Source organism: Asterias amurensis, chromosome 6 (assembly GCF_032118995.1).
Source record: "Asterias amurensis chromosome 6, ASM3211899v1".
NCBI lineage: Eukaryota > Metazoa > Echinodermata > Asteroidea > Forcipulatida > Asteriidae > Asterias > Asterias amurensis.
Window position 1 is genome coordinate 7,316,960 of NC_092653.1, and position 13,922 is coordinate 7,330,881.

A 13,922-nucleotide genomic window follows, 5' to 3' on the forward strand; every position below is an offset into this window, starting at 1 on the left:
ATTGTATAGTTGTACGTTATCGCAGCTAATTGTATTATAGTTTTATAATTTCTCACTAAGTGTCTTTAAAGTAACTAATAATACTCGTCCTATAAAAAAAGTCTTGACCGAAGACCAGCTGCACACAAATACATGAGTAATATTGTTTGTACTGTGGACCTACTGACCTACTGTGTTTGTGTCAAGTGTTATTCAGAAAAAATATGCTACATCAACAAGTAGATTAGAATTTATAACTAGACCTGTATGCTTTGATTTCAATTGAATATATTTCATCTTAATCAAGACAAACAGTTCTTTCTTTTACATTTGCACAATTTTCCTTGTCTCCTGAGCTGTGATCAGAAAAACCACAGTATCTTGTGTACGTGTGCGGATGAACAAAGGGCTTTAAATACGTGTACTGCATCGCGGCCTTTGCACGGACAAAGGCCAGGCGAAGGCCAGATAATTCTCGACCCGTTGAGCATGCTCACGGAAAAAAAATGATTACAAATATATGGAAAGCATGGCCGTTTCGTTTAATATTTTGGTCTCTTTTGCAAGATAAAGCTGTAGAATTAAAGCTGTTGATTAGTGTGAACTGTCAGTGTAATAGATGAGTTTAAATGGGTAAAGATTATGGCCTCAACGGCTCTGGGAACGGGGATGGAAAACACATTACGGTCAACTATGGCTTATCATCGGGCAGGGAGCAAAATGAGAACAAAGAAAGCAGAGGCTAAACTCACCATACCACGCCGAAAGCACCATAACCAATCGGTCTATCCGGCTCAAAATCTCGCCTTGATAAACTTGAAGCTGTAGCAGCATTCTGGTAGAATGTCTGGGTTGCACTAAGAATGGCGTGATCTCGAGGTGTCCCCGTAAAAGCCATTTGTCTGGCCGCAATTCGCGACCCACAGACGGCCATCACACAGTCCTCAAAGCCCCCGCGTGCTGGATGCTGGCAAGGGTGAACAGGCGCTGGGCGACGGCGGTCTGGCTCCTCTCTGTACGGTATTTTTACAAATTTTCCCGAACAACACGGGTACAAAAACTAGGCTCGAAATATCACTTTTACTTCAAATGCATGGCTGTAGATTGCACAGGTTGTTGTGTGTTTCTTCGGCAGTGTATATCATAAACTAAAAGGTGGCTTACGGCTGGGAAAAGTGGGAAAAATCTCGCCGGATTGGTGTAAAGACTAGGCGACCACTGATGCACCAGCCGTAGGCTGCCAGGCCTAGCATACACACACACAGAGCGGCCGACGACACACAAAGCAATTTCTTATGCACGCAAATAATACGCACGAAGTGCACTCTATGAATATGGAACGAAAGTCATGCCTTGAGTACAAAGAGCGCATGAATATATGGCGAGATCTCGCGAGGATTTGCGAGACTTAACACGCTGTTGGTAATCTCTGTTGTTTGATAAGAAAAAAACTTCGTTTCGCTGTTCAGTGCTTTGGTCATGTACATGAAATTAGTTGTCAACAAGTCCAATTACATTCTTTGAACAACCGAAAACACCGGTCATTTATGAAGATACAATAAATTAGCACTTTCCTACCATTTTTTTTAGGGAAAAATATATAAAATGCAGGAGGTCCTATGTGAGGTAACGTTCTCCCAGACTAAGTGATTGTAGCTTAACGTTTTTACCGAGCCAATATTTTATTTTAAAATACCCGACTCATATTTACCGTTTTATTCCCCCAACACACAAACACTATTAATTAGCTGAATCACTGGGATAAGGTTTATCCCATTATTGGATACACCGGATAATTTGGCCTATATATATCGATACTCAACCAGCTTGGAAGAGCAGACTCAAAGTTAATATTTTTGGGAAAACAAAATATTATTTGAATATTAAAGGCTTCATAATATTGTAGGGCATACAAAAGGAGGTATTATTATTCAAATGAGTAGACCACCGGACTTCTGTCGTCCGGTGAGTGTGCTGATGGGTCAAAACGCTTAAATCGACGGCCTCGTGCATGTGTGGCGCGGTGTAAAATTCGACAGACCACTTGTCAGAGCTGCTCATTGAATTTTGACAGAAAAAAAAACCAGAAAAGTATTTGCAAATGGATTTAGGAAGTATTACATCAATGTTGTTTTTGGTATTAATAAGCTGATGGCGCTCTCTGCGCCCGCAGGCCTATTGCGTAATATCGGAATGCAATTGTTTCTTTCATTCTTTAACAATTAAATTTTGATCTCGCATTGGCTTGGGAAATCCTAAATACAGTCAACGGCTGCTTGAACTCTTAGAGTTACTACTTCATAATCGTACAACGTTTTAAAATTAGGATGAAGTTATTAAAAAAATTCTGGGTTCATAAATCCGACACCAACCATTCAAGTCACAACAAGGAGTCCCCTTCCATCAGCTATTGTGTGCTTCGAAAGGCGACTGTTTTTTATGTCTCAAAAATAAAGTGACCTCGTTCCTCCATGGTCAGACCGACTTAACCCTGTTCGGCTGCAGGGGTCCATCTTTTATACTTCCGCCTGTTCATATCATAATACCTGTATAATTATGTTTTAACATCCGGTAGACAAAGGCCGCAACTTCCTGGTGTAATCTTTGGCCACACAAGCATGTTTTGACATCTACCTCCATGAATTAACCAACAACCTTTTTTTTCAAAAGTATTTTAATGGACTGTTTTGCCGCGTTTAAACAGCAGAACAATTTATTGAAAATCATGCGGTTTGGGGGGGGGGGGGGCGTAGGCATCACTATGGCGTGCCGGGCGACAATTTTCCCACTGAAAATTGCCACTGTCAAAGTGCTTTTCAATAGGGACTCTTTTTTCCTAAATAAAAAAAAGGCATACCTTAATAAAAAAGAAGCAGGACATTTTTTAGGATGTTAAAGGCAGTTGACACTATTGGTAATTACTCAAAACAATTATTAGCATAAAACCTTCTCGGTAATGAGTAATGGGGAGAGGTTGGTAAAAAAAAAAATGGGAGAAAAAGCTCCCTCTGAAGTGGAGTAGTTTTCGAGAAAGAGTAATAATTTTCCACGAATTTGATTTCGAGACCTCAAGTTTAGAATGTGAGGTCTCGAAACCAAGCATCTGAAAGCAAACAACTTATAAGTGACAAGGGTGTTTTTTTTTCTTTCTTTCATAGTTTTCTCGCAACTCCGACGTCCAATCTAGTTCAAATTTTCACAGGTTTGTTATTTTATGCATATGTTGTGATACAGCAAGAAGACTGGTCGTGACATTTATCAACAGTGTCCACTGGCTTTAATTTTATATTACAGACGAAAACAAATGTGGCCGGGCATGTGGGCTTTACTGGTGTCGGCAGAGTCTAAAACGAGACGGACACCGCCCGCCCGTAAACTTTATCCACAGCGTGATACTCTGCCCTTGAAAAAGAAGTAGGCATACGCGAAATAAGAACAAGAGCTGACCTAATAATGGTGATTTTTTTTTCTGAAGAAAATTTAAACAAAACATGAAATCAGAGGGAAGAATATCATGCCTTGTTACTCCGTGATTTGTTTGGCGCTTTAGCTTGACCGATATTGTAGCGGTCAGTCTCCCGTCTGGCAGCCGCCCGTTGACCGGTCGAGTTGACCGGTCAGCGCTATTGTGAAGTCACCAAGCGCTCGATTACCCCGTTGTTCGACTATGCACGGCCTTGGATGTACTACAGTTCCATTGTTCGATCGAATGGCAGCTGCTCTATGGTACATAATCTGTTTGTTCTCCAAGTGAAATCATTTCGATGCAAGACAAAAACCTTCATGGACTTAATTTTATACAACTTTTTCCATTTTTTTTTAATGCAAGTTCGTCCCAAAGAATGCTAAAAACCACCCTTGGTATTTTACATGGGGCTACAAAAAGAAACATTATTTAGAGTGAAAGAACTCAAGGGAGCTGCAGTAGAAATAAAGTCTAGATTATTGTGGCTTTCCTCGTCCTGGCGCCTATACTTTTGTTAAAAAAGTTATCCACTGCTGATAAGATAAACGCGCCAACAAACAAGCCACACAAATGTATGGGAAGCTATACCAATTCACACAAGTCATCATTTATGATTTATGAATAGTCAGTGATGCATGAAGATGAATTATGTAGATCGTGTGTCGAGTGCCATTCTCAATACAAAGCTACGAACACGGGATCCCACTGTTCTCAAAATAAATCTAAAAATACATTTGAATGTAATTCGTTTTTATCGACACTATTGTATTAGTAATTGTCAAAGACAAGTCTTCACAGTTGGTGTATCCATGTGTTTCTCAACACCTGCATAAAATAACAAACCTGTCAAAATATGAGCTTAATCGGTCCTCGAAGTTGCAAGATAATAATGAATGAAAAAAAAAACAACCTTGTCACACGAAGTTGTGTGAGCTCAGGTGCTTGATTTCGAGACCTCAAATTCTAAATCTGAGGTCTCGAAATCAAATTCGTGGAAAATTACTTTTTCTCGAAAACTACGTCACTTCAGAGGGAGCTGTTTCTCACAATGTTTTATACCATTAACCTCTCCCCATTACTAGTTATCAAGAAAGGTTTAATGATAATAATTATTTTGAGTAATTACACCAATAATGTCCACTGCCTTTAATGTTAATATTCGTTTTGAATAATTATTCGCATAAAACATTTCTAGGTAACGAGAAATGGGGAGTGGTTGATGGTATGTATAAAACATTGTGAAAAACGGCTCCCTCTGAACTGCCATAGAAGTAATTTTCCACGAATTTGATTTCGAGACCTCAGATTTGAACTTGAGGTCTCGAAATCAACCATCTAAACGCACACAACTTCGTGTGACAAGGGTGTTTTTTTTCTTTCATTATTATCTCGCAAGTTCGACGACCGATTGAGCTCAAATTTTCACAGGTTTGTTATTTATGCATAATATGTTGAGATACATCAACTGTGAAGGCTAGTCTTTGACAATTACCAATAGTGTCCACTGCCTTTAAGCACTGTTAAGCACTGTATACTCGGTACTTTCCCAGAGTTCTGTGGAAAAAATCACCGAAAAAATCACTCGGGTGGATTCGAACCCATGACTTTTGCATTGCTAGATCAGATTTTCTGAATATACAGTGCTTAATACACATCGGTGTAGGGTTAAAACAAATTAAATTTGTTATCCCGATGCAAAAAATAAAATTTATTAAAAATTCATATGCAAACAAACACATACAAGTAAGAAAGACTTAAACAAACATTTGTTATTTATTATCATTATTAATATTATTTTGTTTGGATGCTGTTCAATTTCTTGTGTTTTATTTCTTCATCATGATATGATTACAGTTTTCTTGTCTTTTTCTTTACATGCAACAGAATTAAATTGAAATTCAATCCAGAAGTGCACCAGCACCGACTAGTGCACCAGCAGTTTTATGCACCAGTCTCAAATGGTGGCCGAGACTTTTTGTATGTATACCAATCCATAATGACTGTGGTCCTGACAAATGACCATAACTTGCTTCTCTTCATCCAGGTGTACAAATAAAATGGTCACCTGCAAGGTTGGAGACGATGTCATCTGTAACCCTCATTGGCAAGTTTACATGAGGATCAGGAGAAGCACATTGAGACCAAGAAGTGGTTGCCCAAATATTCAGGCCTGACACTTCAGAGGCAATGCCCCCGGTCATTGCATTGTTACCCCTTGATGTTCCAATCGAAAATTTACAACTGCCTCATAGAGGTGCCCTTTACCAAGAAGAAAATGCCTTGGTGCCCTTGCCCTTTAAAATTTTACGTAGCAAGTGTCACGACCAGGATTCAAACCCACACTCTGCTGATCAAACACCAGAGCTTGAATCCGGTGCTCTTAATCGCTCGGCCATGACACGCCACGTAGTATAAAACATTGTGAGAAACGGTTCCCTCTGAAGTAAAACAAAATTTCTTACTCAAACATTAAAAGACTTCAGGCCTGAAGCATTTTTGAGGCATCTGAAAGAATACAAACTTGTTATTCTCTTGCAACTTTGATGACCAATCGAGTTCAAATTTGATATTTCCCAAATTGTAAAATGAAACTGCAACCCCAGTGCCTGTACCAGTTTATTCTGTAAGTTTCTAACTAAATGTAGCAACTTCACAAAATGTAACAGATTTTATAGAAATTGTAGTTTTAAAGAAGTATAAGAAAACATACTTGAGAAAATTCACTGGAAAAAGTACTCATGTTTATGTACAAAAAGAGTATAGCTTCATAACAGGTATTCTGAGTTTATAATCTGGCATAGTCCTAACCAACTTACTTTAAAGGCGCTGGAAACATTTGTCAAAGACCAGTATTCTCACTTGGTGAAGCCCAACATAACTTACATTGTTTGTAGTCTTTTAGTATAATCAAATATTTGAGTGAGAAATTACCTCTTTCTCAAAAACTTCATCACTTCAGAGGGAGCCTTTTCTGACAATGTTTTATACTATCAACAGCTCTCCATTGCTCGTTACCAAGTCAGTTTTTACCAATAGTGTCCAGTGCCTCTAAAATAAAAGTTACAACGGTGAGGCAACCCCCAACCCAAACCATCCAAACCCAACAAATTAAAAAATGCTATCAATATCAGGTTGATAGCAAAGGCTGACTTATCTAATCTTTCATGTGTCGGAGTAGGGCCCAATAAAGGCGAAAAACACAAAAATAATATGCTACAATCACCAAAAACTGCATGGCTTACCGGAGAGGAGTTACTGGCAAAAATACCTTCAAAATACCCCCTGCTGACACAGGGCCCCGGTCTTGTACAGGTATCAGAAATTAATTGCCATTTAAACCAAGAATAGACATACCCGACGTACTTCAATGACGCAGTTAACACATAATGATCAGAAAATAAACCTGAAATCCTCCAGCTGTCATAAACAGAAGCCAAATTAAGTATCTATATGCTAAAAGCACCCAAAACTGCATGACTTACTAGAAATGAGTAACTAGTAACAATACCTTCAAAATACCCCCTGCTGACACTAGGCCCCAGTCTTGCACAGGTATCAGAAATTAATTGACATTTAAATCAAGAATAGACAAACCCGACGTAGATAACGAATAACAATCAGAAAATAAACCAGAAATCGTCCAACTGTCACAAACAGAAACAAAACAATTAAGTATCAATGAAACCATTTGGACCAGTTATGTGTTAATCATTTTGAATACGACGAATAATTAGAATCCATAAATAGAGTTTGGACCAAAGGCTTCTATTTTCCTTTTAAAAAAAAATTCACTCAGTATTCTTCAGGGAAGTAATCGATTGGTTTTCTGAAGTCAAAAACTTCCTCAGGTTCAGAGAGAATGATCCCACCATCTTCCATGGCCTTTACGAATGCTTCTATCTGTAAACGAGAAAATATACAAAAAAACCATATCAATACAGAGAGTGATTTGCAAACTGGACTGAGCCAACGAGCGGCTAAAAGCACCAAATTAGGTAGGTGGGACTACATTTGAATTATGAGATCTAATCCTTTTTACATACTTGTACTACCATGTAATGGTTTACAAGGTGCTGTGATGCAATATGCTGCCAATCAAACCAGGAACACCGGGGTGAACCCCTTTTTTTGTGTGGATAAGAGCACTGGGTTCTTTTACGTGCTTTACACAACTCACGGGACAAACAGCTTTATGTCCCATCCGAAGGACAAAATAATTGTTAAGTGTCTTGCTTAAGAACACAAGTTTCACGACTGGAACTCCAAACCCACAATCTGCTAATCAGAAACACTAGAGTTTGAATTTGGTTCTCGTAACCGCTCGGCCATGACACATCCACAATGACTACTCACCCTATATAGGATTTGAGGCATTGCATGGTGAGGTATCAATATATTTGGTTTGCGGTAACACCATGTGTGTATCTACTTGCCAGGTAGAGTTTGTTCTTAGAGAACTGTCTTTCTTAATTAGATTAAGTAGATTAACTATTACCTGGGCGGATGGTATAGAAATAGGCTGGGACTACTACTTTAGCTTATAAATAGGATCGTAATTAACTGTACTACCGCGGAGTCAGTTCTTGGGTTGGTCTCAAGGTTTCAACCAGCTTGCTCTACTCATCGTCAGGAGACAACTCACCCTCTCAAACTGTAGCATGTCCTCGTCGATGTTCCAATGGAGGTTGCCGATACCACACTCCAGGCACCTCAGGGCTAGGATGCGACCGATGTTCTCTGCTGCGGCAACATCAGACGTGCTGTACACAAACTTCTTGATGGCCCATTCTTTGGTGGAGGCACTGACGACTACACTGCCGTTGTAATGCTGGACGTAGGCCTTGATGTGTCTGTTTGACTTTTCAAAGTGTAATCTGTTTGGAGAAATTAGGAACGTGATAAATCAAACATGAAAAATATATGTGTAGTACAGCGGCCTATTTCTTACAGCATTTCAAGCAGAGAGTCTATTTGGTAAGACATTTCTCTAGAAATATTAATATTCTTTATCCCTGATGCAAATTTAACATCTCTTATATCATTGCGGTACCCCCTGCCAAAACATAGGATTCGAACTGCCTCTAGCTACCTGACAACCTCGGTAGTATAGTTGGTAAGACACTGCTCTAGAATTGCAAGGGTAGTGGGCTCGAATCCCACCAGAGTAATATGCCTGTGTTAATTTTGGTTTTACTTACCCATACACCGATGTGTGTTAGCACTGTATACTCAGTACTTTCCCCGAGTCCTGTGAAAAAATATCACAGGCATATTACTCGGGTGGGATTCAAACCCACGCCCCTTTCAATTCTAGAGCAGTGTCTTACCAACTAGACTACCGAGGTTGCCAGGTAGCTAGAGGCAGTTCAAATCCTATGTTTTGGCAGGGGGTACCGCAACGATATAAGAGATGTTAAATTTGCATCGGGGATAAAGAATATTAATATGCCTGTGATTCTTTTCACAGAGTTTGGGAAAGGTCAAACACACATCAGTGTATATGGGTAAAAAATAAAATTCAAATTCTTTATCCCTGATGCAAATTTTCCATCTTTCAGAGAGTATTGCTTAGTGCTTAGTAAGTTTCTACTCTGTGTAATTTATCAGGAAACCATTCACAAATTGTAGTTGGTGTTTTGCTGGTATCCTGTTTCTGGTAACCAAAAATTGTTTTGTGCTTAGCTTATTTTTGTGCTTTTGGCAGCTCCAGGAAATTGGGCCCCAAATAGAAGGGAAGGTCGAGTGTGAGTTGGTGGCCATGGCTGTGGTTGAATCACCATGTAAGGGGCCATTCAGAATTGTCAGAGATTACAAATTTTGAATTTGTTTTCTTTGACATTGTGGATGGGTGGATCTAAAGAGATAACTGGACAACCAAACTCATGATTCAGATATAACGGGAGGAAAACTCCAACTGGGGGAAACCAACACCATTTGGGCAAGGATTAACAAATGAAAAAGAAGACAGAATACACTCCTGGCCAAGATCAACAATTTCATTCCTGGTTAAACTTAAAAGTAAAAGTTGTCTGTTTAAGTCCAGAAGTTTGTTTTTAAAAACTACTGATGTTGGAGACCTTTGAAGCATTACTTTGTTCTTTAATAGTGTATTTCTGATAATGATTTGTCATTCATAAATACCTCAGACAGTTTTGCTATTCCTATTGGTGGAGAGCGCTTCACGTGGGTGTGTATAAACCTTTTTTTATGACCAGTAAAAAGTGTTGAAACATGGGCGTGACACACGAGCTTGCACCTGTGCTTTTAAGACAGTTTCTGCCTTCTTATTGGTCGAGAGCAACGGCCGGGACAGTTGTGCCACATCACGCGATACGCTCGACGCGCACAGCATTCCCTTATAAGGAGTTGTTTACTCGAGGGCGGCGGAGGGCCTTACCATTTCATAGCTGGAGGGGTGTTGTGTTGAAAGAAATTATTGAACAATTATAATTTTTGCATTTATTATACTTTATGACCAAATTGTTGATGTTTCTGACCGTGACCGAAAAGGTATTTATGAATGGGAATCAAAGTGTGTTGAATCAGTTTTAAACCCGCCGAGGCCTGGTTCTTAATAATTTACCTCCTCGATAAAATTATCAAGAACCAGGCCTCGTTGGGTTTAAACCACTAGTTGAAAACCTCTTCACCACACATTGATTCCCTTATTTAATATTATTGTTTGTCTGTCTTTGTCCAACCAGTCTGTCTGTTTACTATCAAGTTTGTTCTTGTTCTGTTTGTACTTGTAAGGTACTTCACTACAAGCCTCGGCTTTGAGAAACTGCCCCCCATACTTATTTTGTCTGCTTTCTTTCCGCTTTCTACAATTTGTTATTGTTTATATAAAATTCCCGCATTTGTATTGTTCAAGTTTTTTTTCTTTAAGAAAGTATGGAAATAAAGGTGAGTTGAAATGAATTGAATTGAATTGAATTGAGTTATGAAGCCATCCACTGTTCAAACATCAATATTTGGTGGGTGTGTCAAAAAAAAAAAAAAAAAGGGAAAAACTAATTAGTTTTTTCTATTTTACTATTGAGTTTTAAATGGCCCCTTAACACAATTACACTGCCCCTAGAACCGCCCTAAGCAACAGCTGCAGTCAGAACACCTGTAAAAGGTATTGTTCGCCCCACAATCAATTTTAAGTGCGTCATCAAACAACGACGTAATACACATCCACACTGTTATGTTGTGTTATGAAATGTGCTCTAAATTGAATTGAGTGTAAGTAACAAAGACTATGGTTTCATGTTTCGCATTTTTGATTCCCAGAACCACAATGATTTGGCTTTTCAAAGAGGATCATGTTTTAATCATGAATGTCTATTTCTGATTTTAATTCTATCGTACTATTTTTATCTTTCGTATTTCGCCTGTATATTTCAGAGTTGTTTATATTATATTTTCATGTATTTTTGTAAATGGTTAATTTTTAGTGTAATTTGTATATAACATAATATTTTTAGACATGCAAAACCAAAACGAATTTCATTGTACTAATATTTGTTTTTTTAAAGTGACAATAAAACATTATTCTATTCTATTCTATCCACCCAAAAAATTATTTTTGACCGCACGTCAGTGAGGTTTGGATTGCTAAGTAATTGGACACTTTTGAAGTCATAATTACTAATTATATTGAGGTAGTATTATGAAATTTTCAATTTTAGCCTCTAGCTAGGGCACTGGATTTCTTTAGGCAAGCTTTACACTTCATAGAGGCAATTGAAGCAATTCATCGTTGCCGTAGTGCCCCTCGAAATAACCCAGTATAATTATAAAGTTTGCCATTTGTTGTTTGTGAAAGCTGCCTTGCCTTCACAACAACAAAGTATCACTGCAGCAAGTCAGCCTGATACTTTGGCAATGGCCTCAAAACGCCCAGGTCATTGCCTTGGTGCCTTTGAAATGTTCGAGTAGAAGTTTACAATATCAAGGAGAAAATTGTCAAAGTCAAATTATTTTCACTGGAATTTGTTCAGATGGCTGTTCAAAGCAGCCTTTGAACCAGTCAACAAAAGTCGCCTAAATTCTTCCAAGGCTGATTGTACAAAATTATGAGTATCAGTCAAGAAAGTTATAAACCTGTACAAGAAACAAGATTCCAATGTAACGTGGAATTTCCTATAAAGAAACAAAGATACCTACTTATGCCAGTAACTTCTGCGAGGATGGCTCTGGCCCCAGCCCTTATCTCGTCTAGCCACTCCCATTCTCTCTAGGTTGCGTGGATTACGGTTCAAGAAGTTCGGCGACACATCATCGTTTTCCGACAGCCTTTCGTTGGTTGGTTGGCTTTCGGTTTCTCGTTCCAGTGCTGCTTCGGATAATTTTGTGACAGAGGTGTGAAGGCATCTTAAAGCCTTGGTAGATGGACCTGTGAGGTTGCCTGTAGATTTTGTTTTGAATGAAACCAAAACATAATGAAATATGACAGATTTTTTCAGTAAAATCATCAGCAATATAAAAATAACTCTATTGTTTCGCCAGCAGATCATTATAGTGTCTTGATCTTGATATAATTATTGAACAGCTCCTTACTAGGAGGGAACAACACTCAATGAGGTCAGGTCAGGAGGGAGGAACTCCTAGTCGATTTTATGCGCACCTGTGAGTGTACGACGAAACTTAGTGGGGCTAGTGATGCTGGTTGTTAAATAGGGGTCTAACAAGGCAGTGCGTGTGTCCGTTTACATTGCCCACCGTTCACTCAAAATATGGCGCGCACGCACTGACTGCAGCTGCCTTGTAAGACCCCTTTCACAGAATAGATAAGTCCAACTCGACCGTGGCTCGCCCTTTTTTTAAATCCAAAGGCTGGTACCTTGGTGACCGAGAAATAAAGCGTTTGCAGAGCGATGCGACAGGGTCAAAGTATAAACCTGGTATTCGGGATCTGGTAAGTTTTTGTCCTTTTTCTTCAAAAATATTTTCTCAATGCAATGGTGATTTGAGTGTTCATTAGACATTGAGGATTAAGTTCGTGCCCTACAATTTGTGTCATGATTTTTTAAAGTGGTAAAAATGGTGCAAATCTAGTAACTCACTGTCAAAATTATACGTGTGGGACCACATTCATTGTCACTGTGAGACTGAGAGAATCTCAAACCCTCTCTGGCCTAGCGGCCATAAATGATACCAGATAGGGAGGACTAGAGGAGGGTTACGTTAGCCTATAGTTGCGATAACGTAACCCTCCTGCCGACAGCGTAGCCGGAGGGTTACGAGTCACTTCAATCGAAAAAGGGCGAAATATTTTAGTCAACAGATTTGCTCATTTTTTACCACTTTAAAAAATAATGACACAAATTCTATGAACACGAACTTAATCCTCAATGTCTAATGAATAACATTCAAAAACACAATTGAGAAAATATTTTGAAAAAAAGGACAAAAACTTACCAGATTCCGGGAGCGAAACAGTCACAAATTTCCCAGGTTCTATTTTTGAACCCGTCGCTGGTTACCATGCGCTGACCCCAAGCGCTGAACCCAACCGCAGGTACCAGCCAATTGAATTGACGACCTGCCGACCGAGCCGCAGCCGAGTTTGACTAAACCATTCTGTAAAAGGGGTGTTACAAGGGGTGCTGCAGTGCGGCAGTGCTTTAAGTGAGTGAACAGCGGGCATAGTAAACGGACAGCGCACACGCACTACCGCGCTGCCTTATAACACCCCTTTTACAGAATGGTTTAGTCCAACAGCAATGAACATTGGGAAGTCACAAAATGGCGAAGCGACAGGTTCAAAATAGAACCTGGGAAATTTGTGACTGTTTCGCTCCGGGATCTGGTAAGTTTTTGTACTTTATTTCAAAATACTTTCTCAATAGTGTGTTGAATGTTATTCATTAGATATTGAGGATTAAGGTCGTGTTCATAGAATTTATGTCATGATTTTCGAAAGGGTATAAATTGAGCAAATCTGTTGACTAGCTGTTGAAATTGTACATGTTTTTTGACCATTTCGCCCTTTTTCGATTGAAGTGACTCGTAACCCTCCGGCTCCGCCGTCGGCAGGAGGGTTACGTTATCGCAACTAGTTAGCCTATCGCAACTATCCCATGGATGGTGTATTATTGCAAAGACAAGATCATAATAATGTTTTTCTTCTTGTTTTTAGTGACAGTGACCATAGAACTTCTTTTTATTTACTTCACATTATTTATAGCCATAGGATAGAATATTGCATTTATGTTACAAAACAGTGCCTGTCTACCACAGCGCCCTCTATAGTTCAAATTAAATTTGTCCCGTTTTGGTGCAAAACTTTGTCACCAAAACGGGGAAAATGTGAAAAGAACAAAAACTATACACAGATATATACACACCTCTTAGAGGGCTGTTCATTCCCCTCCACACGGCATAGGTCATTGATCGAATCATCTTTCACCTTCACTCTGTCGGCTAAATAATGTTAAAACAAAAAGACAACCCACACATGTTTTCACTCGACAGCCATAATAAATAC

The 13,922-nt window shown here is 39.1% G+C and overlaps 2 protein-coding genes across 2 annotated transcripts in view; both read right to left on the bottom strand.

The window, feature by feature from the left end:
• The window catches only part of LOC139938291 (serine/threonine-protein kinase NLK-like), a 42,063-nt gene extending 40,799 nt beyond the window's left edge, over nt 1-1,264 (bottom strand). The window contains exon 1 of the mRNA XM_071933708.1: nt 732-1,264. Coding sequence (XP_071789809.1) covers nt 732-913 — 182 coding nt within the window. The 5' untranslated portion in view covers nt 914-1,264. The remainder of the gene's footprint in view (nt 1-731) is intronic.
• Nucleotides 1,265-5,172: 3,908 nt separating this feature from the next.
• On the bottom strand, nt 5,173-13,922 carry LOC139939056 (large ribosomal subunit protein uL18m-like). The gene is made up of 4 exons (XM_071934776.1): nt 13,783-13,922; nt 11,600-11,840; nt 8,088-8,319; nt 5,173-7,345 (listed from the first exon to the last, which is right to left on the bottom strand). The coding sequence occupies exons 1-4, from the start codon at nt 13,835-13,837 to the stop codon at nt 7,238-7,240; spliced, it is 636 nt and encodes a 211-aa protein (XP_071790877.1). The 5' UTR covers nt 13,838-13,922; the 3' UTR covers nt 5,173-7,237.